Source organism: Ceratotherium simum, chromosome X, assembly GCF_057802395.1.
Source record: "Ceratotherium simum simum isolate JZ-2026a chromosome X, ASM5780239v1, whole genome shotgun sequence".
NCBI classification, from domain to species: Eukaryota; Metazoa; Chordata; class Mammalia; order Perissodactyla; family Rhinocerotidae; genus Ceratotherium; species Ceratotherium simum.
In genome coordinates, this window is record NC_141940.1 from 89,433,476 (window position 1) to 89,460,186 (window position 26,711).

The 26,711-nt window shown below is 51.5% G+C and overlaps 4 protein-coding genes across 5 annotated transcripts; 3 read left to right on the top strand and 1 right to left on the bottom strand.

The window, feature by feature from the left end:
• Positions 1–2,318: 2,318 nt before the first annotated feature.
• On the top strand, positions 2,319–7,957 carry PIM2 (Pim-2 proto-oncogene, serine/threonine kinase). The gene is made up of 6 exons (XM_004434944.3): positions 2,319–2,555; positions 2,704–2,813; positions 3,513–3,563; positions 5,734–6,106; positions 6,597–6,773; positions 6,868–7,957. Exons 1-6 carry the CDS (start codon positions 2,495–2,497, stop codon positions 7,029–7,031), a joined length of 936 nt encoding a protein of 311 aa, XP_004435001.3. The 5' UTR covers positions 2,319–2,494; the 3' UTR covers positions 7,032–7,957.
• A 208-nt stretch (positions 7,958–8,165) lies between these two features.
• Positions 8,166–16,201, top strand: SLC35A2 (solute carrier family 35 member A2). The gene is made up of 4 exons (XM_004434945.3): positions 8,166–9,418; positions 10,977–11,159; positions 14,323–14,474; positions 15,406–16,201. Exons 1-4 carry the CDS (start codon positions 9,328–9,330, stop codon positions 16,159–16,161), a joined length of 1,182 nt encoding a protein of 393 aa, XP_004435002.2. The 5' UTR covers positions 8,166–9,327; the 3' UTR covers positions 16,162–16,201.
• Positions 16,202–17,802: 1,601 nt separating this feature from the next.
• On the bottom strand, positions 17,803–21,867 carry PQBP1 (polyglutamine binding protein 1). 2 transcript variants are annotated; one of them, XM_087427232.1, is made up of 8 exons: positions 21,725–21,867; positions 21,424–21,450; positions 21,227–21,311; positions 19,289–19,400; positions 18,952–19,064; positions 18,465–18,755; positions 18,172–18,235; positions 17,803–18,012 (listed from the first exon to the last, which is right to left on the bottom strand). In XM_087427232.1, the coding sequence occupies exons 3-8, from the start codon at positions 21,291–21,293 to the stop codon at positions 17,856–17,858; spliced, it is 804 nt and encodes a 267-aa protein (XP_087283358.1). In that variant the 5' UTR covers positions 21,294–21,311; positions 21,424–21,450; positions 21,725–21,867; the 3' UTR covers positions 17,803–17,855. The 2 variants fall into 2 exon arrangements, with proteins under 2 accessions (XP_087283358.1, XP_087283359.1); XM_087427233.1 differs by lacking the exon at positions 21,424–21,450 and having other exon boundaries at positions 21,725–21,862.
• Positions 21,868–21,978: 111 nt separating this feature from the next.
• On the top strand, positions 21,979–25,733 carry TIMM17B (translocase of inner mitochondrial membrane 17B). Its single transcript, XM_004434952.3, has 6 exons — positions 21,979–22,084; positions 22,939–23,038; positions 24,069–24,132; positions 24,943–25,071; positions 25,158–25,268; positions 25,359–25,733. Exons 1-6 carry the CDS (start codon positions 22,059–22,061, stop codon positions 25,445–25,447), a joined length of 519 nt encoding a protein of 172 aa, XP_004435009.1. The 5' UTR covers positions 21,979–22,058; the 3' UTR covers positions 25,448–25,733.
• Positions 25,734–26,711: the final 978 nt, after the last annotated feature.

Consider the following 26,711-nt stretch of genomic DNA (forward strand, 5'->3'; position numbering starts at 1 on the left):
TGGCTGTCTATGGGATGTCTCTGTGGAATCCTGCTCAAGCCTGTGTACGTTGGAGAACTGGTTTGAAACCTTCCTCGGCTTTTTCTAGCTATGTGGCCTTGGTCAAATCACAGGCTCTCTTGACTTTCAAGTATCCCATGTGTACGACAGGGGTGATTAATGTGTCCTACCTCACGCTCTCTGGTTGTGAGCATTGAGAGAACGCGTATGGTCAATATAATGTATAATGGCACAATGCCTGACACATTCTGAGAGCTCAAATCTTAGCAATTATTATTTATTATCCTAATGTTGAATTTTCTGTACCATTTGGCCCCTGTCTATCTCTTCTTGCTGCTTTGTCCAATTTCCTTGGCCTCTGCCTAGAATTTGTCCTTCCCCTGTCCCGAGCCCCCACCCTTGTCTTTCAAGACTACCTGGGTAGAGGGTCACCTTCTGAGAAGCCCTTTGTGACCCCATCCACATTCTCACCTCTATTTACAAATACGTCTTTACTCCTTCCCCAGTAACTGTACTGTCAACTTCCTGGGTGAGGGCTGTGATGCCTGACTTATCTGTGTATCTCTAATATTTGCACCCCCACCAGGGCCTGCCAGGCTTACGGTAGACCCCTAATAAATGTTGGATGAATAAGGGAGAATATATGTGTGTATTTGCTTTTTGAGTGTTGTCTGTGTATGTGTGACTGTGGTGAGTCCAAGTCTTCGTGCACTTCATGCACTGGAGTGTCTAGTCGTGTGTGTGATGAGGGCTTGTTTCCAGGTGTGTCAGATGGTGACTGAGTGTGGGACTCTGCTAGTTTGTGTCTGTTTCTGAGACAAGTGCATGTCTGCGTGGGTCTGTCTGTGACAGTGCATCTGTGATTTCTTTCTGATGGAATGAATGTCCGTTCTGGGTAGCTATTTCTGGACAGTTTCAGGGACAACGCTGCATGTCTGCTGATGTGTGTCTGTGACTGGGTGTATCCACATCTGTTTTTGTGACGCTGCCCGTCTCTGTGGCTCTATCATATATAAGTATATGTTGGCCTTTGGAGCAGTGCATGTGTGTCTCTGGAGCATCTGTGTGTCTTCCTGTGACAGATTCTGGGTCTCGTTTCTGGGACAGTACAAGTCTTTCTGTGACAGTGCATGTCTGATGGTGCCAGTGTCTTTATGACAAGTTCTGGTGGTGTGTCTGACAAAGACATTTCTGTGGCATTGTCACATGGCGATGTAGGTGTATGTGAATCTCCGGAATGCCTGTCTTTTGTAATAGTGTATCTCTGAGTGTCATTCTGGGACATAACTCTTTTTCTGGCAGCATGCCTGCCTGACGGTGGATGTCAGTCTCTGTGCCAGTGCATGTCTGCATGTGTGTCTAGGACAAGTTTATATGAATGTGTCTGACAGTACATGTATGTGTATCTCATCTGGTACTTCTGTGTGTGTCTTTGGAGTGCACGTCTGTCTTCCTGCAGCGTGAGGCCTATTTTTCCCAAATTTGTGACTAGGGTATTTTACCTCTCTGAGCTCTCTCCATTCCTGTCTCTCTCATCCGGAAGCACACCCCCTAAACCACACTCTGGTTTGCTCCCACCCCACCCCTTGCCATTCCAGATTATAGACCTGCTGACTGGGGTCACGGCCACGTCTAACCAGGTCTGTCTAGGTTAGGGGCTCCAGAAACATCCCACAGGCCACTGCCTCCGGGCGTGGGAACACTGCCTTTGACCAGCGCGTCCCCTGCGGTGGCGATCAGGGGGTTATCCCTCCTTGGCAGCGGGACAGGTTCTTCCAGGATCCTCGGCTTGAGTTTCAGGGCAGAGGCCGCCGGTCGCCTAGAAGGCTCTCTGGTCCTGGGTGAGGAGCACCCCTCGAAGACAAGGGTCCAAGCCACAGGCCCGGATTCTTAGAAGCCGGGCCTGGTGGTATCTCCGCGCTAATCTCGAGGCAGCGGCGGCAAACCAACTTCCTAGGAAAGGAGGCGGTGCAGTTATTTTTTTAAGTTTATATCGATATATACACACATACACACACATATATAAAAACAACCCCGCGCAACAACCAAAACAAATGCGGTTGCTGCAAAGGGATTCCCAGAACCAGTTTCCTCTTCGCGCGCCCCCCCTCATTTGCATGCAGGCCCCGCCCCCACGGAAGATCCGGGCATGTATTTGCATAAGAGAGTACTTGAAACGTTGAGGGTGGTATGCAAATAAGGACTGGCTCCGATTGGCTGGGGGACAGCAGGTGCCGCGTCCGGATTGATCAAAGCCAAGTAGGCGGGGCTGTCGTCCAGGGAGACTCTCTCGGGAGGCGCGTGCCCCGGATCAGTAGCGTTGGGGCTGGCGCGCACGGCGAATCTTAACGTTGCGCCGTTTGTGGGCGCTTCTGGGCCACCAGCTTCTCTGCCTTCCACCCTGGCGCCCCCCAGTCCTGGCTCCCCGGCCTCGCTGCCCGGGGCGTCCACGCCCTGCGGGCTCAGCGGGCTCAATCTGCGCAGCGCCTCCTCCATGTTGACCAAGCCTCTGCAGGGGCTCCCCGTGGCCCCCGTGACCCCCACGACGCCGCCAGGTGAGCGAGGCTCCCCTACCGCGACTAGGCCGGGAGGGCTGAAGTGGTTGAGGGCGGCAGGAGGGGAGGGGGGGAGGGGGAGGGGGGAGAGGGTCGCGGCCGGGCTCAGCACGCCCCCACCCTGAATTCCTCGTCTCCGCCTGCGTAGGAGGCAAGAATCGGGAAGCGTTCGAGGCCGAGTACCGACTCGGCCCCCTCCTGGGTAAGGGGGGCTTTGGCACCGTCTTCGCAGGGCATCGCGTCGCAGACCGACTCCAGGTATTCACCACGAGGGTCTTGGGAGGATCAGGTGTGCGCGTGGCGAGGGCGGGAGTCCTGGGGCTGGGATGCTAATTGACCGGGGAATGAGCCTACAATGTGTGTGTGGTAGGGTCATAAGGACCAGGATCCGGGTTGCTGAGGGTGTCCGAGAGTGCGCGGGCGGGCGCGCGCGCGCGTGCGTATGTGTGTGTGAGTGTGTGGCGGTCCAGGTGGGTATGTAGGGGAGGGGGGGTTTCAGGGCAGGGCTTCTGGAGGTCCAAGGAGTGAGACTTGGGAGTGGGGGTCATGAGGTCTCTAGACCCTGGTATCCAGGGGATGTGTTTATGTGTGAGAAGATGGGGACCTAAGAGCTGAGATTTTTGGGGATTTGGGAGGCAGGAGGACTAGGACCCCGGTACAGAGTTGGGGTGTCCTAGAGCTGGATGGGAAGATCGAGGGCTTGGGGTGTTAGGAAATTCAGAACTCAAGACCTGGAGTCCTGAGTGAGGGGTCCTGAAGCCTGAGAAGGGAGAGATCAGGGCTAAGGATGGTGAGAGAGGTGAATTTGGTTCTGGGGACTTGGAGGGCAGGGGAGAAGCCCCAGCTCCTTTTGGAGTGTGGTGTGCTTAGGACCAGAAAGACTAGGGTGTGAGTCAAGACTGGGAGGGGTCTGGGGGGGTAATTTGCTGGCCCCCTCACCTCAGCCGTCTTCTCCAGGTGGCCATCAAAGTGATCCCCCGGAATCGTGTGCTGGGCTGGTCCCCCTTGGTGAGTATCTTTGGAGTCCTTCCTGACCTGGCGACGCCATCTCTGACGATGGACTTACCCCCTTGCCTTTCTACGCTCCTGTGACTCCTTGGGCCCTGAAATGGTGAGGAGAATACTCCTACCAGCCCATGTTTACTCCCCTATGGTGACATCCACACCTCCATACAGTTCTGACTCACCCCAGTTCTCCTAGAGCCCTGGATTCTCCCCTCCAACCCCCCTTTCTCATGCTCCCTCCAAACACTGCTTCAGGGGCTGCCCGCAGGGCATGCTGGTGGGGAAAGAGGGGCAGAGGTCACTGGTTGCCATGGTGACCGTGGCTGCTTCTCTTCTGCCGTTAGAGCGCTAACGGACAACAGGGCGGGTCTGGGTAAGTTGTAGAGGCGGGAGCGCCCCCTGGCGGGCTCTGGGAAGCTGCGCCTGCGCAGCCTGTGAGACTCAGAGGGAGAAAATGCGCCTGCGTAGTAGCGGCATTCTCATCACTGTGAGAAAACCTGTCTGGGGCTGTGCAAGTCAGTGGACTGGCCAGGAGAGGGCTCCACCTCAGGCAGGAAGGCTGCTTCTGGCAGTCTGTGTGCCCGCGCGGGGCTTCTAGAGTGGGGTGGCTTTGTGGCCAGTAACATTTATGCCTTTTATTGAGCACTGACTGTATGCCTCAGGCTTTTTGCTTCATTATAAAAGCTTATAGTATTCCAAATCCCACTAAGACCTTCATTCAACACGGTTCTAGGTGCTTGGTGACAATGACAAAATATCACATGATAACATTATTGAGTTCTTACTTTGTGCCAGTTCCTTTGCAATTACTCACTTTCAGCTATTTAACATTTGTATATTGAGCACCTGCTGTGTGCCAGACACAATTCTAGGCACTTCGCAAAATACCACATTTATTGAGAGCTCGTTTTGTGCTAGGTCCTTTTCTACTAGTTGTTTTCACCTATTTAACAAATATGTATTGAGCCCTGTTAGCCAGCACTGTTCTAGCGCTTGAGCTATGTCAGTGAACAAAACAGACAAACCATTGTGGGAGATCAAAATTTGGCCACCCCAAAATATATCTCTTTACCTTGATTATTTTCTCTGATGGACATTTGACCTCCCCCAAACTGCCTAAAGAATTTAACATAGAAAACCTGTTTCAGGAAGGAGCCACTGTCTCTTGATGGGTGTAATATAATGTAAAATAGATGTTACAATAGGAAAGGCACCAACAAGCCCATCTTATCAAAAGTTCTGTCTCCCCCAGGCCACATTCTGTAGATGGTCCTGCAAAGAGTTGCCAGACAAACATTTACATTTATAAGGGAAATCTCCATTTGTAAAGGTACCTCCCTCCCTACTGGGAAGACGGGAGATGACCTCATTTCTAGAAACTTATCAATGTGGAAGAGGAGGCCTTTAAATCTGCATAACCTTACTCTTGTTTACTGTGCTTTTCTGGTAATCTCCCACAACTGACTCCCACCCTCCCCCAACATCCTCCTTTGTCTTTAGGTGAAGATAGTATTTAAGATGAGAATCTCTGCCATTTTGTTGAGAAACTCCGTTTCCCTGGTTTCTCCCATGTATACATGTTATTAAACTTGGTATTATTTTTTCCTGCTAACCTGTCTTTTAATTATTTGGCCAGCTATAGAGCCTTAAGGGAAAGGGCGGCGGCGGCGGGAGGGGATTCTCCCTCTTCCCCAACACCATTATACAATAATAGTATTTACTGAGTGCTGACTCCATGCCAGACTCTATGCTATACTTTCATCTATTGGACAGACATTTATTGAGTACCTGCTGCGTGTAAAGTACTGTTCTACTCTCCTTGGAGATGTCATTGAACAAAACAGATAAAGTATTACACAATAGTGTTCATCAGTTGCTGCTTCTGCCAAAGGCCTTTTGTTAAGAACCACTTTCATTTATTCTTCAAATATTTAGTGAGCTCCTGTTACATGCCAGATGTGCACAGGCTTTAGGCTCAATTCACCTTCCCAGTGGCTGTGTGAGTTTGAGCCCTTAAGACAAGGAAACTGAGGTCCAGGGAGGAAAGCAGGTTGCTCAAGGCCACACAGTCAGGAGGCTGAGGGTCTGTGATTTAAGTTCAGGTGAAAAGTCAGCCTCAGAGCTGCTGGCCTGATGTCTGTGTTCTCTTTGCTCTCCCTGCTTCCCCCCACAGTCAGACTCGGTCACATGCCCACTAGAAGTGGCCCTGCTATGGAAGGTGGGTGCAGGTGGTGGACACCCTGGTGTGATTCGCCTGCTTGACTGGTTTGAGACACCAGAGGGATTCATGCTGGTCCTCGAGCGGCCTTTGCCCGCCCAGGATCTCTTTGACTACATCACAGAGCAGGGCCCATTGGGTGAAGCCCGAAGCCGCTGCCTCTTTGCCCAGGTAGTGGCAGCCGTTCGGCACTGCCATGCCCGTGGAGTTGTCCATCGTGACATCAAGGATGAGAACATCCTAATGGACCTCCGCCGGGGCTGTGCCAAACTCATCGATTTTGGTTCTGGCGCCCTGCTTCATGATGAACCCTACACTGACTTTGATGGTAAGGCTTCCCTAAATCTCAGTGGGGGGGGGATTTACCTTTTATCTTGATGGCCTCTTGACCTTTGACTTCCAGTGGTAAGGTGTGCTGTAACCCTTGATCTATAATGTACCTTTATAAGGTTCTTGATTTTTAATATTGGGGACTCTCAAGCCTTGCCCTCTGATAAAGTCCATCTTCTGACAGCGCCCTCTCCTTGTTCTGGGCTCTTATTCTGCTGAGGGGATCCTGTTATTATCCTGGGTATTCTTTTTCTGGTAAGGGGATCCTACTTTTAAGTGCTTTAATCCGTTGAGAGTAATCTTTTATCTTAATTGCTCTCTTTCTGGTGATGAGACCCTGCTGTTATAAAGAGCTCCTATTCTGGTAAGGGGACCCTCATATAGAGTGAGTTATCTTAATTCAGGTGAGGGGACCATACTTCCTGGGGAGAGTGGGGTGGGAAGAAGGGCATTAACAGAGAGTGGTCTAACCTCTGGCTTGCGTGCAGGGACAAGGGTGTACAGCCCCCCAGAGTGGATCTCTCATCACCAGTACCACGCACTCCCAGCCACTGTCTGGTCACTGGGTATCCTCCTCTACGACATGGTGTGTGGGGACATTCCCTTCGAGAGGGACCAAGAGATTCTGGAGGCTGAGCTCCAGTTCCCTGCCCATGTCTCCCCAGGTGAGGCCCTCACTGGCCCCAGCCCAGTGGACTCCATCCCTCCCAGTGACTAGTGCTCGCAACTGCTAATCTCTTGTGTGCTTCTGCCCTGCAGACTGCTGTGCCCTCATCCGCCGGTGCCTGGCCCCCAAACCCTCTGCCCGACCCTCACTGGAGGAGATCCTGCTGGACCCCTGGATGCAGACACCAGCCGAGGATGCACCCCTCAGTGCCCCCAAAGGAGGTCCCACTCCTTTGGCTTGGTCCCTGATGCCCTAGTCCTGGCCAGGCCCCCACTAGTTGGAATAGCCATCCCATGGCCATGCCGCAGGGATAGATGGACATATGTTGACCTGGTTTTACAGGTCACTAAAAATTCAGTGTTACTAGGGTCAGAGATTGGGGATCAAAGGTCAGAAGACATAAGCCAAGTCTGCCCAGTCCCCATCCCAATCCTGCTAAGGAGCCTTCCTCCCAGAATTTATGGCCTCTTATTCTGGAGCGGGGACTTCTCATTTTGCTAAGGATGTTTATTTGCTTGGAAGTTACTTTCATTCTGAGCCCCAGGACTCTTATTGTGATGTTATAACCCCTACACTAGCACCTCCTGCTACCACCACACAAACTTAGTTCAAATGCTCTTACTTGGGCAAGGGTGCTTTCCTTCTAATAACCCAGCAGCTCATATTTTAGCAAAGGGACCCTTTCCCCGAGCCTAGGGTCCCATATTCAGTTAAGCTGCTTGCCTACCTCAGCCCAGGGTTGCTTATTCTGGGGGAGGTAATGCCCTATTGTTATCCCAGGGCTCTTTCTTTTTTCTTTCTTTCTTTTTGTGAGGGGACCCTACTCTGTTATCCCAAGTGCTCTTATTCTGGTGAGGAGAACCCTACTTCCATGATTTGGGAAGGAATGGGAGATGGACACCACCAGAGTCCACTAGGATGGGGTGAATGGGTTTTTTTTTTTGAGGGATGGGGTGGGGGAAATAAGTCTTGTTGTTTGTTCTCCTGGGGCTCCCCCCTCCACCTTTTTCAATTCTTGCTGCCTCCTTCTGAGCCAGGATTGTCCAGTTGCTGAAATGTAAATACTTATGTATTAGGGGGAGGGGAGCTCCAACTGTGTCCTCTTCCCTTCTCCCCCTGCCTGGATTATTTAAAAAGCCATGTGTGGAAACCCACTATTTAATAAATGTAATAGAATCAGAAGTGACTGGCCATTTGTGGATGCAGCAAGGAAACCCACTGTTTAATAAATGTAATAGAATCACAAGCGACTGGCCATGTGTAGATGTATGTAGCAAGGCATTTGTGGAGCATCTACTGTATGCTGAGCCAAGAGCGAGATGGACTGGATCTCTATGCCTTCAGGAAGCCTCAGTCTTGTGGTGCCATCCTAAAGATCTTTTATGGGTTCATTTAAGCAGGACCACAAAGAAAAACTGTTGATCCCCCCCAGCTCTTACGTAGCACCCAGTATGTGCAGAAGGGCTCCACTGCAGATTTTGTAGACACTGAAGATGTTTGGGACACATCCCCAAATCAAAGATGGCCAGCTCAGAGGCAGAGAAAACTCCTTTCCCCCAGTCCCAGGGAGGAAATAAATCCCTTCCCCATGGGAGAAGAAAAGCACTTTCAGGGTACTGGTGAGGACGGCCCGGGTTGAGCGCTGAGAGGAATCTTTCCAGCCCGTCCTTGTTTTTTAATAACGTCCAGGTGTACTCCTGTTTTGCCCTTACCTTTTCACCTCTCCCTTGCCTTCTTACCTGCTCATCCCTGTCATCTCTCCTTTCTCAACTCTTGACTTACCTGCCCTGCCATGTTCTATCTTGGTTTCACTTTTCCTGACCTCAGCTGTACCCTTTCTTGCCCTGCTTCCAAAAGCTAACCTGTAAGCCTCTCACCTGCTGGCTTACCTGTCCCCTTCTCACTTTTCCATCCTCAGTGGTGACTAACTTGTCCTCCCTTCTCTCAGTCTCAACTCACCTGTGCCTTTTCATTAGTATATCCTCTGCTGCTCTGCTTTTATCTGCTGGCTTACCTGCCTGACTGGCACCTGCCCCATCCCCTCAAAGTCTCATTGCCCTCCCAGATGCCCGCGGGCTCTCCAGGGAGCGGGCCCTCGCCAGAAGAGGGGAAAGAGGAACTTCAGGCCAACCGGGAAGGACCTACGAGTTTTGATGCGGAAAGGGCGGTGCCATCTGAAGAAGGTGCCAACAAATAGCCAAGATAGAAGAGGGGCAGCCGAACCAATGAGACGAGGAGTCGGGATGGGCGGGTGATATGGAAAGCGGAATCAAGGAGGACGAGGGCGGGTCTACTAACGAGAATGGGCCAATGAGGCGCTGCAAGGACGGCGGGAGGCTGAGCTGGCGGCGTGCCGGGTCTCCAGATCTCGACGGAATTTGGAAATCCCGAGACCGCTGTCTTAGATTCCGTGTTCAGGAGCGGAGGAGAAAAGCCACTGCTAGGGCCAGCCCCTCATTCGCCCCAGCCCCATCCCGGAGGCCCGGAAGCGGAAGTGACGGACACGGAAGTGGCCTGCTGTTGCCGAGGGGACGGGCCAGGCAGATGCCAACATGGCAGCGGTTGGGTCTGGCGGTTCCACCGCGGCGGCCGGGCCAGGGGCGGTCTCTGCGGGGACGCTGGAGCCTGGAACCGCGAGTGCGGGTGAGACAGGCTGTGGCCGAGCAGTCGGCAACGGGGCGGGGGTCGGCATCGCTGGGGGGGGAGGGGTCAGGAAGGTTCCTTACTGAAGCGAGAGACAGCATCCCATATGGACCGACCTATGTGTAAGTGTGAGGGGGAGGGGGTAGGGAGTACGGAATGAACCATTGTGAGTGTTGGGGGCGGGGAAGAGACCATTCTGAGGGTGGGGGGGTCCCTTCCACATATGGAGAGTAGAGACCACTCTGAGTCTGGGGGTAGTATTTTCTTTTGGGGAGGCTGAGACCACTAAGGCCATTCTGAGTGTGTGTGAGGTCTGTCCTTATAGAAGGGAGAAACCATTCTGCGAGTGGAAGAGTTCGTCCTTATAGAAGGGAGAAGCTATTCTGAGTGTGATGGTTTCTTCCTTATAAAGGGACAGAGGCTATTGTGAGTTAAGGTGGGGCAGGTCCTTCCTTGCATGATTTAGAAAGTCCATTTGGAGGATGGGGATGTGCTTCATTATACGGAGAGACCGTTCTGGCGGTTCCTTCCTAATGGAGGTAGGGTTAGTTGTATGTTGGAGTGGGAGGGTCCTTCCTTATATGGCAGAGACAGGACGTTCTGAGTGTGCTAGGCCCTTCCTTATAGTAGGGAGAGTTCATTGTGAGTGTGAGTGGAACAAGGAATAACTCCTTGGCTGGAGGTAGGGGGATGCGGTGGTGGGAGGATGACTGGACCATGTGGAATGTAGGGAAATATTTCCTTATATCATTGAGGGAACCAGACCATTCTTGGTGGAATAACCATTCATTATACAGGATTCAATCCTTGGGACAGTGGGGGAATCATTTCTTATATTTGTTAGACCATTCTAGGTCAGGAGGAATCAGTCATCATAGGACAGAGGGGCTGGAGAGACCATTCTGAGTGTGAGGGAATGGAATAATTTATTAGATGGGAGAAAGACCATTCCTTAGGGGGTGGACATGTCTTATACAGTGGTCCCATTCCCTGTATTGGGGTATCATTCTTTACATGGGACAATCCCTCATTTAATAGAAGCATCATTTCATATAAATCTTCGGTTTGCACATCCATAAAATGAGAATCCTTATAGTTCCTTTGGAGATCAGAGCGATATAGGGGTCTGTTGAGGTAATCCATATAAATCCCTTAGCCCAGTGATAGGCACACAGTAAGCAGTCAATAAATGTCGAGAATATAGTTGGTATTCTGTCTGGAGGAGGGTTGTTTCTCACTCAGGAGAGGGAGAGAGGGGGCTGAGGTGGGTCTCCAGTGCCTGCTTCAGCCGTTTCCTGATACCCCAGCAAGGATTCCAGGTATGGGCTGGGCAGGGCGGGGCCCACTTCCCCCTTTCTGGCTCTTCCTGCCTGTGGCTGAGGCAGTAGAAGCAAGCAGGCGGGATCAGACCTTCATTGGGTCAGATAGGCAGGCCGAGGGAGGAAGTGGTGGTGGCTAGGAGGATCCTGGTTGAGAAAGGAGAGGAGAGGGTAGCGGTGGGGCTATATCCCGGCAGCTTCTGACTCCTTCTTCCCCCTTGCTCTTTCCATTCCCACAGCTCACCGGCGCCTCAAATACATATCCCTAGCCGTGCTGGTGGTCCAGAATGCCTCCCTCATCCTCAGCATCCGCTATGCCCGCACGCTGCCTGGGGATCGCTTCTTTGCCACCACTGCTGTGGTCATGGCCGAAGTGCTCAAAGGTCTCACCTGCCTGCTGCTGCTCTTCGCACAGAAGAGGGGTACGAGCCAGGCAGGGGGGCTGCGCTGGGGTCTGTAGGCGAGACTCTACGTAGTGTGTGTGTGTGTGTGTGTGTGTGTGTGTGTGTGTGTATACGTACCCACACCCACATGTGGGGTTTGCTGTGGGAGTACTTCTATGTCTGTGAAACTGCCTAGGGAGTGTGAAGTGCAGCTAAGCTGCCTTGTCCCTTGAGCTCTGAGTAGCTGCAGCCACACTTTTATAGCCCTAAGCCCCCGGGGGGCTGGCCCGTGTGGATTGTGGGACTGAGACAGTCTGTGCAGCAGGCGACCCTTACATGGTGACTTGTTTACTTCTGTTTAACTTTTCATTATGGAGAATTTCAAACATATACAGAATCAGAGAGAATAATAAAATAGTAAAATATCCACGTACCCATCACCCAGATTCAACAATTATCAACTCGTGGCCACTCTGCCATTAAAAAGCATCAATGATGATCCACTCACTGCCAGTCTATGTCTGCCCACCTATCCCCCCGCCTTATTATACTGAACTATGTCCCACAGGAAGTACTATTTTGAAGTAAATCCTCCCTTATTATCTTGAATAAATATTTTGGTACATTTAAAAAAAACTGCAATATCTAAAAACGATATATCAAAAAATTACCAATAATTTAGTTAATAAAATAATCAAATATCCAATGTTCAGATTTTATAATGATTTCTCAAATGTCATAAAAGTGTTTAAAAATTGGTTTGAGTCAGGTTTATATAAGTTCAGCGTTTGTGATTGGTTAATGTCTTCTGGGTCTGTTAACCTCTAGGTGCCCCTCCAACTGTTTTTTACTCTCTGCAGTTAATTTGTGGAAAAAATCAGGTTATTTGTCTTATATACTTTGGGTAGCCTGCATTGAGCTGACTGCCTTCTTGTGGTATCATTTCACGTGTTCTTCTGTCCTCTATATTTCCTATAAGTTGGGTTTCTACTAATTCAAACACTTCCCTGAAGGCTGCCTTCTTTAAAATGTTGCCCAGTTGTTTCTCTATTTTAAAGGCCTTGCATGCGGCTCTACCCTTGGTATTTACATTGAAGAAAACATTCTTTTTTTTTTCCCTTAAATAGAAATCTTTACTCTGTTTTTTTTTCTTTTTTTTTTGTGAGGAAAATCAGCCCTGAGCTAACATCCGTGCTAATACTCCTCTTTTTGCTGAGGAAAACCGGCTCTGAGCTAACATCTATTGCCAATCCTCCTCTTTTTTTTTCCCCCAAAGCCCCAGTAGATAGTTGTATGTCATAGCTGCACATCCTTCTAGTTGCTGTATGTGGGACGTGGCCTCAGCATGGCTGGAGAAGCAGTGCGTCGGTGCGCATCTGGGATCCGAACCTGGGCCACCAGCAGCGGAGCTCGCGCACTTAACTGCTAAGCCACGGGGCCGGCCCTACTCTATTTTTTAAAAAATGAAACTTTTAAAAACTTTGTGATAATTGTAGATTCACATGCAGTTCTAAGAAACAATACAGAGAGATCCCCTGAACCCTTTAACCTATTCCCCACAACGGTAACATCTTGTAAAACTGTTACCACACAAAGAGCATGGTCTGCTGGCCTCAAGACAAAAGCCAAGCATCAAGAGGCAAGATAGTGGCAGAGAAAGGGCAGTTTATTACAGCTTGCTAGCAAGAGGGAAGATGGCTGACTAACATCCAAAAGAATAATCTTAAGGGGGCACAAAATCTTACAGCAGTTATATAGGCCGGTGGGTTATAGGGCAGGGGGTTAGGAATGTTGACCCTCTGGTATTACAGACCGGGAGTGCCACACCAGATCTTTCAGTTTTCATTGATGATAGCTATCAGCACGAAGAAAACATTCTTACTCGCTCATTAGCTCCAGGGCCCTGAGAGGCAGCAGTTTAGGAACGCACCTGCCGTGTTCTTGATTGATTCTGAGACACTGCTGAGAGAACACTGTGTGGCAAGCCCTGCTTTGGCTGTGGAGGTGGACGTGTTAGCAATGCAGATGTGCATCCTGCCCTCACAGGGCTTGTATTTCAATGGGGAAAAAGAAATAGTTACAGACTTAATCACAGGCTGTCATATTTTATCTATAATTTCAAACCCCCTCCCCCCATTTTTTTTTCCTGAATTAGTTTGGTGGTAAAACTTGGCCTGACCTGATGTGGAGCTATTGGTATGTTTGTGTTTTTTATTTTTCCCATTTTGTGTGAATATTTATACAAGTCACTGCAGAAATGTGAATGTGCTTGATTATGGTGTGCAGCCCCATATATGTGGGGTGTTTTATGTGAAATATATGGTATATCTACCATGTTACCTTTCTAACACCTGAAAATTTCTGAACACCAAAATCTCTGGGCCCAGGGATTTTGGGTAAGTGGTTAGAGACCAGTAATTACTCCTGGGATTAATGCTGGGAAGGGCAAGGACAGGGTTTTGTCGCAGGAGTTCCTGCAATAACCTTGTGCAGTGGCTCTGGGGTTTTCCCTGAGGAGTGACACCCAGCTGAGACTTAAATGATGAACTGTAAAAAAGTGGGGTGAACTTTGCAAGGGCCTCATCATATAGGAAAGTATATCTTATTGATTGATTGGAGCAGGTCCCAACCGGACTGTCTGCTTAATAGTCAAGCCTGCATTCTTCCATGTGGCAGGGGCACCTGCTTGGTGTGGGTAGGGCTGACAGAAAGATGCCACCGAGTGGGAGATGGCCCCTGCTCTCAGGCAGCTCAGGGGCCAGTAAGGAGCTAGGATAAGTCTAAAAGTCGAGTCGAAAACTTCCCCTTTGTTTGGTAAACAGACTTCCACCCACACTCCTAGGGCTTCTACTGCACAAGCTCCTAGTTAATGCTGGTAATTGCATTGTACAAACGTGTGTTGAGTGCTTGCCCTGAATGGGGCTCTGTGCCAGGGAGGTAGGCTCTGAGATGGGTGAAATATGGTCTGTGATTCTTCGACACAGTGTTAAGGGTGATGTTTTTGTGTCCATTAAACTGAGTATCCGAAAGGCCTACTGGAGACGTGGTTGTACTGTGGAGAAATTGAGAGCACAGACCTCGTTGTCACCCTTAGGGAGTCAGAGTGTGGTGGGGAGACACAGGACCAGGCCCAGTCCTGGCCCTCAGGAGATCCCCATCTTTGGTAGTCAGTGCTAAAAAGGGCTCTTCTCCCCCCACCTAGGTAACGTGAAGCACCTGGTTCTCTTCCTCCACGAGGCTGTCCTGGTGCAGTATGTGGACACACTCAAGCTCGCAGTGCCCTCTCTCATCTACACCTTGCAGAATAACCTCCAGTATGTTGCCATTTCCAACCTGCCAGCTGCCACTTTCCAGGTGAGCCCCAAGCCCAGCCTGGCCCCAGAGGAACTGGCTGGGGTGGGGTATATAGGATGTTGTGGGGGGCTGCAGAGAGTGGGAGCTGTGTCATCTTCAGAATGTCCTTGGAACTCCCTCAACCTTGGTTTCCTCATCTGAGAATTGGGAATGGAAATGGTAATAACTGTGCACTGGGGTGCTGGGATGATTAAAAGAAATAATACCTGGAAGAGCCCTTGGTTGGCAATAAATAAGCTTTAGGTTATTTGCAGGCAGCCTTGTGAAATGGTTCAAGAGCCTGAGTGTAAATCCCAGCTCTGCTCTTTCCAGCTGTGTGATTATTGGGCCAGTCACGTAACCTCTCTGTGCCTTAGTTTTCTCATCTTTAAATTGGACATAACAATAGTGCTCACTTCATACATGAGGATTAAATGAACAAATTCATGTGAAGTGCTTGGACCCACACCCAGCATGTAGTAAACACTATGTAACTGTTTGCTGACATTATTGTTGTGGCTGACTTATTTGTATCAACATGTATTTATCACACCTCCCTCAGCACTAAGTCTACCATTCATTCATTACCTGCTGTGTGAGATGTTTCACATACATCAGCCGTATTTTACAGATGATGATGTCAGGGCTCAGACAGGGCAAATGCTTTGTTCCTCGTCACACGGCCAGAAAATGGGGTTGGGATGTGGACTCGGGTGTGGCCTGGGACTGCCTTGCACAGCCATCCTCCTGTGTACCTTCTGGGAGGCATCTCAGAGCTATTTAGCTGCATCTCAGTCGGTGGCCAGTAGCTAGATACTTCTGCTGTTTTTATTGTCATCTACCCCATGCTGTCCCTCCATTGTGCCTGGGGGCCCACAGTGGGTGCTGTCCCCCGTGTGCACATGTTGGGGGTTGGGGGCAGCCCTCAGTGCCTTCCACATGCCACTCACAGGTGACGTACCAGCTGAAGATCCTGACCACGGCACTGTTCTCCGTGTTCATGCTGAACCGCAGCCTTTCCCGGCTGCAGTGGGCCTCCCTGCTGCTCCTCTTCACTGGCGTCGCCATTGTCCAGGCACAGCAAGCCGGTGGCGGGGGCCCACGGCCACTGGATCAGAACCCTGGGGCAGGCCTGGCGGCTGTCGTGGCCTCCTGTCTCTCGTCAGGCTTCGCAGGTGTCTACTTTGAGAAGATCCTCAAAGGCAGTTCAGGCTCTGTGTGGCTGCGCAACCTGCAACTGGGCCTCTTTGGCACGGCACTGGGCCTGGTGGGGCTCTGGTGGGCAGAGGGCACTGCCGTGGCCCGCCGTGGCTTCTTTTTCGGGTACACGCCTGCCGTCTGGGGTGTGGTACTCAACCAGGCCTTTGGTGGGCTACTGGTGGCCGTTGTCGTCAAGTACGCTGACAACATCCTCAAGGGCTTTGCCACCTCCCTGTCCATTGTGCTGTCCACTGTTGCCTCCGTTCGCCTCTTTGGCTTCCACGTGGACCTGTTGTTTACCCTTGGCGCTGGGCTGGTCATCGGTGCCGTCTACCTCTACAGCCTTCCCCGAGGTGCAGCCAAAGCCCTAGCTTCCGCCTCTGCCTCCGCCTCGGCGCCCTGCACTCACCAGCAGCCTCCGGGGCAGCCGCCGCCACCGCAGCTGTCTTCACACCGTGGAGACCTCAGCACGGAGCCCTTTCCGCCAAAGTCAGTGTTGGTGAAGTGAGGGCTGGTGGTGGTGGGGGGAGACAGGGAGGGGGACTGGGTGGAGGGTGTTGGGCATCTGCAGGACCCAAGTCACCACTGGGTCCTGGCCCCTGTGGGGTTGGAAGAGTCTTTTTCTCCCAGGTCATTGCGACTTCTGGAGAGGCGTGGGACTAGGTGGGGGGTCACATGAACCCTTCCTTGTAGGCTGACCCTCCTCCTCTGGAGGGGGTTTCTAGAGCTGCCTCCTCTGTCCCAGTCTAAGCCCTTTGGGGACCGGGTCAGGGGTATTGTGTCTGACTCCCTCGGCGGGGCGGGGTGTCCTCTCTCTCATGCCTAGGAGAGTCCCTCCCAGCAGTCCCTTAACCTTTGTAAGGACAAATTGGACAAAAATCCTCCAGCTCTTTGGTAATGATTGACGCCTACCTGTGGGGTTCCGTTTCCCACAGCTAGAGGCCTTCTCTCCTCCCTCACCACTACACTGGATAATGTTAGCAGCTCTTTTTGTGGCCTTAGGGCAGCTTCCCTGATACAGAGACCCTTGAAAATGGGCCTCTTGTGAGTGCCCAGGGGGAGGAAGGGGTGCAAGCTGAGATTTTTGCATCAGCCCATTCAGGGGGAAGGTGCAGTCAGGGCCATTTGGTTTTTAGTGGTTTGGGGATTTGTGGTGTAATCAGGTAATTAAGGGTGTGGGAAAAGCGGGGAGGGGAGGTCCTTGAAGTGACGGAATCTCATTGAATCTAAGACACTGTCAGTTGCTGGATGCAGGGTTATCTTCTGAGATGTCCTGAGAGGAAGAAGAAAGCTACCAACCACACTCTTGATACCCCACTGGCTATATGAAGCACCCTTCTTCATGAGGGGGGGTGTCTTAAAATTGCTGAAATGTGGAACCTGCCCCCTGCACTCCCCAAAGCTTATTAACCCCTTAACTGTCTCCCAGGGTGTGTGTGTATGTGTGTGTGTGCGTGTGCACGGAAGATGCCTGGGCTGTCTTTGCTATGTGTAAATAGGGCCATTGGATCTTTATTTTTGATTAATTTGTTCTGATTTTTGGGTTTGTTTTCTAAGGAATTGTAATGAACAAATGTCAGGATCCCCAATGCCAAATAAAGATGTTGTATTTATCTAGTCCACGTGTAGCTCTCTGACCCAGGGGACCCGCTCTCTCCGCGTGGGCTGTTACTAACCGCAGGACTACCAGCTGCACTACTGTCGCCCTCGCTTGCTCACGACGCCCACCTGCCAGCCCACCCCAGCTGTCTGTGTTTTTCTTTCCTCCCCATTCCCACCACAGGTTGCTCACCAAGGTGAAGGGTTCGTAGCTGCTGGGATTGAAGACGCTGGCCTGGCCTCGTTCTCCCTTCTTGCCCTGGCTCAGCCGGGACCAAACTCTCTGATCAGTATTAGGGGTGGGGGGAGGTAGACACCGAACCTCCTGTCGTCCCCCCTCCCCCCACGCAGGGCAGACACGACTAAACTCTCTGGTAATGAGGGCCTGGAAAGGACCCACTTTGGCTTCCAGCCCCTGCTGCCCCCATGTCCCTGCCACCCCCACACTATTTCTTAGGTGAGTTTTTGCAAATAAAATGTTTTGCATCTTGCCGGCTTGGGTTGGGAAGCCTCGAAAGTGCAAGAGAAGGAAGCACTCAGGCCTCATGGGCATGATCCACTGAAAAGCTTTTATTAAAAACCCTGGGGCAGTGTGGGTGGGGTTCAGTCCTGCTGCTTGGTTCGGGAGGCCTCGGCATTGGCCCTGAGCACAGCTCCTGGGGACGGGTAGGGACGCTGCTGGAAGAGGGGCCCAGCTGCTGTTGTATCTGCACCCGTCTTGGCCTCGTTCCGCTTGGGGAGTCCTGTTGACCACGTGCCCCTGGAGGTAACAGAGGATCGGGGGTGGGAATGTGGGATGTGGTAGGCACCCCCCACAACACTGACGAACAGAGAAAGGACATAGTGAGGAAGAAAGGAATGGTCACTGGTACCATGAGTCACGAGCAAAGAGAAGTGCTCATGAGGCGTTGTCACTTACCGGGGCGCATCTGAGTACGAACTGGGGTCCATGGGGTCTAACTCTTCATCCTTCCGGCTTGCCACTGTGGAAGTAGGTGGCAGAGTGAGGTCTTCAGTGGAGGCACAAGGAGCCTCTCATCAATGAGTTTCCCCATCCCAGGAAGAAATGGAGCCCGCGGCTGCCATGGCCCACAGCACCTTCTCCCAGGCCCCAGGTTCAGGCACTCGCATGAAGGGAAGTGAGGGCTTCCTTACATTGTGCGTCCCTGGCGCCCCACTTGCCTCACTGCAGTCCTGGCCCTGTCAGCTTACCCTTCTTGCTCTTGGGGTAGGGAGCCAGCTCCTCTCGGCGATGGTGGCGCCGTTCTTTGCCCTCTTCTCGGTCTGCCTTGTCATACCCACGGTCCCGGTCCCGGTCCCGATCCCTGTCCCGTTCTCTCTCTCTGTCCACCTTGTCGTAGCCACGCTCTCGGTCTCTGTCAGACTTCTCGTGGCCCCGGTCTGACTTCTCGTGGCCCCGGTCTGACTTCTCGTGACCACGGTCTGATTTCTCGTGACCACGGTCTGATTTCTCATGGCTCCGGTCTAACTTCTCCTCAGCATCTGGGGACAGGAAAGCTTTGAAGCGACCTTCCTTCTCCCATCTCAGGATCCAGCAGCCTCTGCGTTTGACCACCTCCCTTGCCTGGGGCTGGGCCTGCCTATCGCACCTGACGCTCCTGGATTCACTATCATTTACCTGATCCCTCTCTGAGAACTACTAGAAGCCCTTGAGGCACCCTTGGATCTGCCAACTCACCTGCATTACTGCTCCTGAGCTTCTTGGCAGATTTGGTAACGACCGAGTTGGGGTCATGTGGGGAGAGCCAGGACACGAGGTCTGTGTCCACATTCCAGTAGTAAGGGAGCCCGCTGTGGGGCAGTGGGAGGGAGGGAGGGATAGAGAAGGAATGTCAGCACAGATGTTCCCTCCTTGTAGCCTCAACTCTTGTCTCCCCAGTCTCCGCCTCTACCTGGCCCATGTCAGGACCCCGTGGGGAGGACCCCCAGATCTCTTACCCCGAGGTCAGGGACAGCACAGGAAGGATGAAGTCAGAAGTCAGTTCCCTCCCCCCTGGCCAGGTCCCCAGGCTCACCAGGAAGGGTCGAACACCTTGTACCAGCTTGGTGGCAGGCCCTCCAACCGGGTGGCCTCATAGTCCACAGGATCATCGTCATAGTCCTCGGCAATGATCTCTTCCTCTGGTTCTGGCATGGCGGGGGGAGGAGGAGAGCAGTGAGGAGCAGGGGGATTCTCATCCTACAGTTAGAGCCTGGAGAGACACTAGCATTCACACAGACCACGTGTGTGTGCCAGGTCTCACCGGCCCTGGCAGATACTGCTCACATTCCAAAGCCACTTATCTGGATATCGGGATTTACGAAAAACTGTACTTAAATCTGTTCTGTTTCTGGGTTCACATAAGATATGTTACCCAAAGCTATTACCCAAAGCTATCTGGTTTCAGAGTTTAGATAGGGATTCACCAACAAATGTATCCATATTTATTCAGTTCCTGAGTTCAGGTAGTATGTGACACCACACTATCCAAATCTGTTTGGATCAAATGAGTTTGAACAGCAAGGGGTTTATCTGAAAATATGTCCAAATCTATTCAGCTCCCAAACTTGGCAAATATGGGGTTTCTGACGCCTGTATATTGAGTAGCAAGAGTTTGGATACCAAGGGATTTATCCAAACACTGCTCTGAATCTATTCAGTTCCTGACACATAGTAAGCATGCAGCAGTTGTCAGTTCATATCAGTAAAATTAAAAGGGTGTATATTGTCAGCCCAGTAGCTGACCTTCAGTAGGCCTATCACAGATTTCAGCTGCAGAAATAACTAACAATGAAATGCACAGGCATACCTCAGAGAGACTGCAGATCTGGTTCCAGATCACCGCAAGAAAGTGAATATTGCGATAAAGTGAGTCACACGGATTTTTTGGTTTCCCACTGCTCATAAGAGTTATGTTTACACTATACTGTAGTCTATTAAGTGTGCAATAGTATTATGTCTAAAAAAACAATGTATATACCTTAATTAAAAGTACTTATTGCTAAAAAATGCTAACCATTCTTCAGCCTTCAGCGAGTCGTAATCTTTTTGCTGGTGGAGGGTCTTGTAAAAAACACAGTATCTGCGAAGCACAATAAAATGAAGTATGCCTGTATATGTCAGCAACAGCATAGTGCCTGTCACACAGTAGGCCCAAAATAGATATCAGCTATAATCATCAGTATTTTTAATAAGATATATATACTCTCAGCACAGGGCCTAGTACTCAATAGGCTTAAAATAAATATCAATGATCATTATCAGTATTATTTACCACAAGATATATGCCTGGCACACAGTAGGCTTATAATAGATGTCACTTATCAATACGGTGAAAATAAGATGTATTTTCCAGTGCCCGGCATACTATAGCTCAAAATAGATGCCAGCTTTTACTGTTATTGACAAGGTATAAATATTAGCAGCAGCAGCACAGTAGGCCTAAATGATAGATCCTATCATTATTTTATACTGTTAACCATAATGTGTATGCCAGGCACTTAGTAAACCCAAAATACATGTCAGCTATTAATGTGAACAATAAGGTATGTATCATCAGCATAGTGCCTGACACCATGGGAGGTCTGAAATAATGTTATTAGTATGGTAAAGAACAAAGTATTAGCATCCTGCCACTGTACTTGGCGCACGCACAGGAGACTGCAGATGTCAGCTATCTTCACTATTAGATACTTTGTAACCACTTCCATAGATTGATTGATGGATTGAACCTGGCATACAGTAGGCCCAAAATAGTCATCAGCTGTCAGTATTAAGGATGAAATATCTATCTCCCCCATGCCTGGCACATGGTAGGAATGGGTGTCAGGAATCCCCATTTTTAACAGTGAAATGCCTGCCACCCCACTGCCTGGTGCACAGTAGGCCCATGCTAGTTATCAAGTGGCAGTCTCAACAACAAAGTGCCTCTCAAGCCTGGCACATGGTAGGCCCATCTGCTCTTAGCTCTCACCGGGCTCCAGATGTTTGAGGATGCCTCTCTTGGCCAAGCGGGTCTGCAGCGCAACGGGCAGCGGCATAGCGGGTAGCAGACAGACCTAGGGACAGATGGACAGACTAAAAACCAGCTCAGATGAGGACTCAAATCTGGAGCCCATAACCAAACGCCTCCCCCGAGCATGTACTCATCTGGACCCCCACCTTACCCACCTGCAACAGTAGCTGGGTGGACGGAACCTAAGCGGGAAAAGGCGGAAGAGATAGATGGCAACATCACCAAAACTCTCACCAACCCTCCCCTCCAGGCCGGGTGCTCCATGACCGGGTTCCTATCCCAGGCCCAGGCTCCACCCATAGCTGAAGGGGCCAGCGCAGCTCCCCCGCGCCCCAGAAATGGGTTCACCCAACGTCCCCCAAAGACTGCCGGGTAGGAGGAACCAAAGCGCTGAGAAGGGGGAGGAGAATGCAGTACTTCCTCCCACTCCAAAAAATGCGCCCACTCCGACGTTACCAATACAGTCACGCGGGTAGTGGAAGGCTGTCAGACCGGCCGCCTCTCTCTTGTCGCCCCTTGATCACCAGGACCCCACGACTCTCTTCTCCCAAAGCACAGAACGAGGTCCTCTCTCCCCGAGCCTTGGAGTAACTGGATGACGCTCAGGCTGCGGTGAACAGACGACGCAAGCCGGGGTGACCAATGAGAGCGCGCCCTTGGCCTGACGTATGGCCAAGCGACCCAATCGTCGCCCTGGAAGAGGTGGAAAGCTCGAGCGCCTGTGTGCGTTTACAGTGAGGGCGTGGCCCGGCCGGGGTTTAGCCAGACTGCGCGGCCGGACGCTGGCGCCATGGAGGAGTACGCTCGGGAGCCTTGGTACGGCGATGGGCACAGGCATCGGGACTGTTGCTGTGGTGCCACGGCCAGCTGTGGGAGGCGGGCGGGGGAGGCACCGGCCACACAGCGCCACATCCCAGACTCGGGAGACGTTTAAAATCTGTCTCCTTTGCTCCCCTCCACTTGATTCCTCCCACTCGGGCTCCGTTAAGAGGGGCCCCAACTGTGTGCCTGGAAGTGAAGGACGAGCCACCCCACGTTTCCCCTGACTACGTATCTCCCAGCCCCTCTTTGTTAACGAAAAGACACGCTGGTCGAATCCATTCCAGCTGGGGGGTGGTGCGGTGTTGAGCGGAAATCCCCAGGGTTACCACGCGTGGTTTTTCCCAGGTCGCTGTAGTTAATGGGGGCGGGGCCTGGATGAGCCTATTCTGGGCAAGGAGGGGGTGCTGGATCCTCCCCACGGTCGGCTCTCGGTTTTTCCCATTCGCGCGCGGTTAAAAAAGGGGGAAAGGGCGGGGCTTGATTGGATGGGCTCGTTGTCGGAGAAGGGGCTGTGACCCTGTACTGCTTTAATAATAATACTAGCTAGTTAACACTTCTATAGCGCTTGTTTAAACGTGCCAACTCTTTGCTTGTATCAATTCATTTAATCTTTGATAGTAGTAAAGCTGATTCCTTGGTTGACTGCGAAGGGGAGGGTAGGACTGGGCAAAGACTAATATTTTTCCCGTTTTGCACTATTTCTTGCTTAAATGAGGGGAAAAATAATCTCATTATCTGAAGTGCTACTTCCATTTCAGGTGACTTGGTTTCTTCCAGTTAGAAAGAGTCCATGTGACATGGCATGGGGGAGGGCACACATTAACCCCATCTCCCCTTCCCGCTTGCAGCCCATGGCGAATTGTGGATGATTGCGGTGGAGCCTTCACTATGGGTGTCATCGGCGGCGGAGTCTTCCAGGCCATCAAGGGCTTCCGCAACGCCCCTGTCGTGAGTCCTGGCCTTCCCTGGGTGGTGCCAGGATCCTGCCCTGTCCGCTTGGGATACTGCTCTGAAAAGTGCTTGGAGCTGCCAGTCACATGCACTTACTCATTCTGGTTCCTGATCGCCTGCTATGTGCCAGGCTTGGCTCCAGGATGAGGGGTTTTGGGAGAACTGCAAACATGGCCTCTGTCCCTCACCCCGCACCCAACTGGAGCTCCTCTGTGGAAATTTTGTGCTGTCAAAATGGTCATCGCTAAATCCTAAATGTGTGTGCAAAGATTTTACCTAGAGGCAGATTCTGGGTCAGAAACCTGGATAGAGGGAAGTGACAGGAGATAAATTGGCAGAAGGAGGGCAGCCTTAAAGTTGAGAAAATGCTTTTAATTTAACATAATCAATTCTGTCTCTTTCACTGATACCCTTCCTCCTGGGAGATCTCATCAAATGGCATGGCTTTAAATGCCATCCATTTGCCAGGGTCTCTGCAACTGATACATCTAGCCCTGTCCCTCCCCTCATCTCCTGGAACTCTCTTTCCTGGATCTTTGCCTGAGTTTCTCCCTCTCATCCTCAAGGTCTCAGCACAAATGCCCCCTCCTTAAAGAGGTCTTTCCTGACCCCTCAGCCACTACCATACCTCTTCATTCTATTTCTTCTAGGGTGCGTAGTGCTGTCTGAAGCTATTGTTTATCTGTACCCTTGCCCAAGATCTGTCTCTGCCACTATGATGTGAGCTCTGAGATGGCAGGGGCCAGGTCTGCCTTGTTCACTGCTGTATCCCTGTGGACAGCATGGTGCCTGGCACATAGGAGCTGAGTAATCATTGAATGAATGAATGAGAACTTCCCAACCCAGCTCTGAGAACACCTATGGTGAGGTGCTCCCCAGTCCCCTTGTTCTTGGCCTCTTCTCCATGTCTCTACCCTTGATACCCCTAACAGGTCTCCCACCCCCTTTCCTCTGTTAAAAGCTAGAAACCTTGTCTGCCAGTCGCTTTAACCCTGCCCTGACTCCCCTCCTCCTCACTTTCTCCCAGGGAGTCCGGCACCGATTGAGAGGTAGTGTCAACGCTGTGAGGATCCGAGCCCCCCAGATTGGAGGTGAGAGGCTTGGGGAGACATAGGAGATGTTATGGCAAAGTTGGGGGTGGTTCCTCCTTTGGGTCTAGACTGCAAGTTGGGGGTCCATATTCTAGCCTCAACTCTGCCTAGGAATTCCTTGGGGAGTGATGTTTCCCAACAATTTAATATGAGTGAGTTCTGGGGTTTAAATCCAGGCCCTGGCTCTTCCTTGCTGTGTGACCTTGGGCTAGTGGCTTAACCTCACTGAACCTCATCTGGAACACGGGGATGATGATAACAATAACCACCTCAGTCGTTTTGTAATGTATGTAATTTACATGGTACTTACTAAGTGCCGGTTGCTCTGCTGAGCACTTTAATAATATTAACTAATTTGAAATTTCAGAAGTCAAATAGCATGCAGTGCCTAGATCAGGCCCTGGCACACAGTAAGGCCTCAGTAAACATTTTAACTATCATATTGTTAACGGGCTTTCCTAACCTCTTTCCTTCTCCATGAAACCAAGATCAGAATTTCAACTCTTTGTGGTAGTTGTGAAGATCAGAGTTGCTTTGTTCAAAGCCATATAGAAGATAGACCTCTTTTGAACACTTGTAACTCGCTCTGAAGGGGAAGGGAGTGTTGATGACGATTATAGACAGCTTGAAGAAGGAGCTCCCACAGGGACAGATGGGGACTATCCCCACCCCCTTTGCTCTCTGCCTTTGTGTCTGGGTTTTGCTCCCCATTCTTTGCCAGAGCACTCAGGCCTTGGAAGTCCCCAGACCCTGAGCCGTGGATTCTCAGGATTCCCCAGGAACACTAATTAGGCCTTGGTCCCCCTGCAGGTAGCTTCGCGGTGTGGGGGGGCCTGTTCTCCACCATCGACTGCGGCCTAGTACGGCTGCGGGGCAAGGAAGATCCCTGGAACTCCATCACCAGTGGAGCATTGACCGGGGCTGTGCTGGCTGCCCGCAGTAAGTGCCCCAGTCCCTGGCCCCAGCCCCTTCCACCCTGTTCTGCCTGCCCTCACCTCTCTTTCCCTGCCTCCTCTCTCCTCCAGGTGGCCCATTGGCCATGGTGGGCTCGGCCATGATGGGGGGCATTCTCTTGGCCCTTATCGAGGGTGTTGGCATCCTCCTCACTCGCTACACTGCCCAGCAGTTCCGCAATGGTGAGTACCTAGGGAAGCTGATCAGGGAGAGGTGGGAAATCCTCTGCCTAGCCTCCTCCACTCACCTTTACCTGGTTCTCCCCTCTCCAGCACCCCCGTTCCTGGAGGACCCCAGCCAGCTGCCCCCTAAGGAGGGTACCCCGGCCCCAGGCTACCCCAGCTATCAGCAATACCACTGAGGAAGTGACCGCCTATCACCGCCACCGTGGGAGCGCCTCCTCGGTTCCCTCCCCGATGATCTACCTCGAAGGGAGGGCTGGCTCCCAGTTTGCCCTGGGACCTTCCAGAGAGGGCCTCTACTCTGCTGCCTTGTCCCAGGGTGGGGGTGGGGCACTCCAGCTGCCCTGACGGATAGGTCCCCTTCTCTCTCAGGGCACCCCAGCCTCACACTCACATGTAACAAGCTCTCACCCCAGTCCCTCTTGTGATGCCCTGATGAGTATTTAAAGCTAGTTTTGAAATGCCTATGTATGTACTCCTTGAGCTAACCATGGGAGCCCCTCCTTAGGATAACGGGCAGAGCCCTCTTCAGGGGCTGGGAAGCCCTAGGATTTGGTATCACACATGGAGTGGGCTCTAGTATATGTTTGTGGGATGAATGAGCAGGAGGGAGGATGAATCAAGATGTGAATAGGGACATGAATAATGGTGTGTGGGGGCCAAGTGATGAATCATAAGCAGATAGAGGAACAGGCTTGGGAAAGAAGTGAGTGAACACAAGGATTGCCACGGTAGAGGGGGTAGCTCTGCACGTTGCACTCCCAACCCCCACAAACGTGCACACCAACACCCCTCACCTCTCCCCCTGTGCCCTCATTGCCAAGGCTGACAAATCTGACCTCACAGTTAACTGTCTGAGTACCAGTCACCCCATTTGTGAAGGTAGTGCCCCTCCGTGTGGCCTCACCATGGACCTGGGATGGAAGCAAGGGTCAGGGAGACCTGGCTTCCTTGAAGGTGCACTGTGTCAGTTTCCTCTTCTGCACTATAGAGATGCTTCTGTTCTGTGATGTTCAGTGTTGTCAGTATTCTTTTTAAGGGCGACCACAAAATAACCAGAAATGAGTTTTCATTTGGGGATGGGAGAGTTATGGGAAAGATTTTTCTGCATGGGCGTCAGCCCCAAATGTGTCTCTCCCATGCAAACCCCTGCGTGTGGGGCAAACGTTGTGTCCACTGGGGTGCAGATGCTCCAGTGCAAATGGCTTCATGAGAGACATAAAAACTCCCTTTTGTGTAAGCCATTGCAAAAAGGTGGAAATGCCCTGGGGTCACTCCCTGGGGTTGCAAATGCTGAGTCCTTGGGCCTCCTAAGGCCCCAGCGGGGAACTGGCGGCCCCTAGTGGCAGCAGAACTGCAACACTGCCTGTTTGATTGACTCAGTGCCAGGCAGTGCAGAGCCACCCGACTGAGGGCCCCAGGGAGGGTAGGTTGGGGACAGTG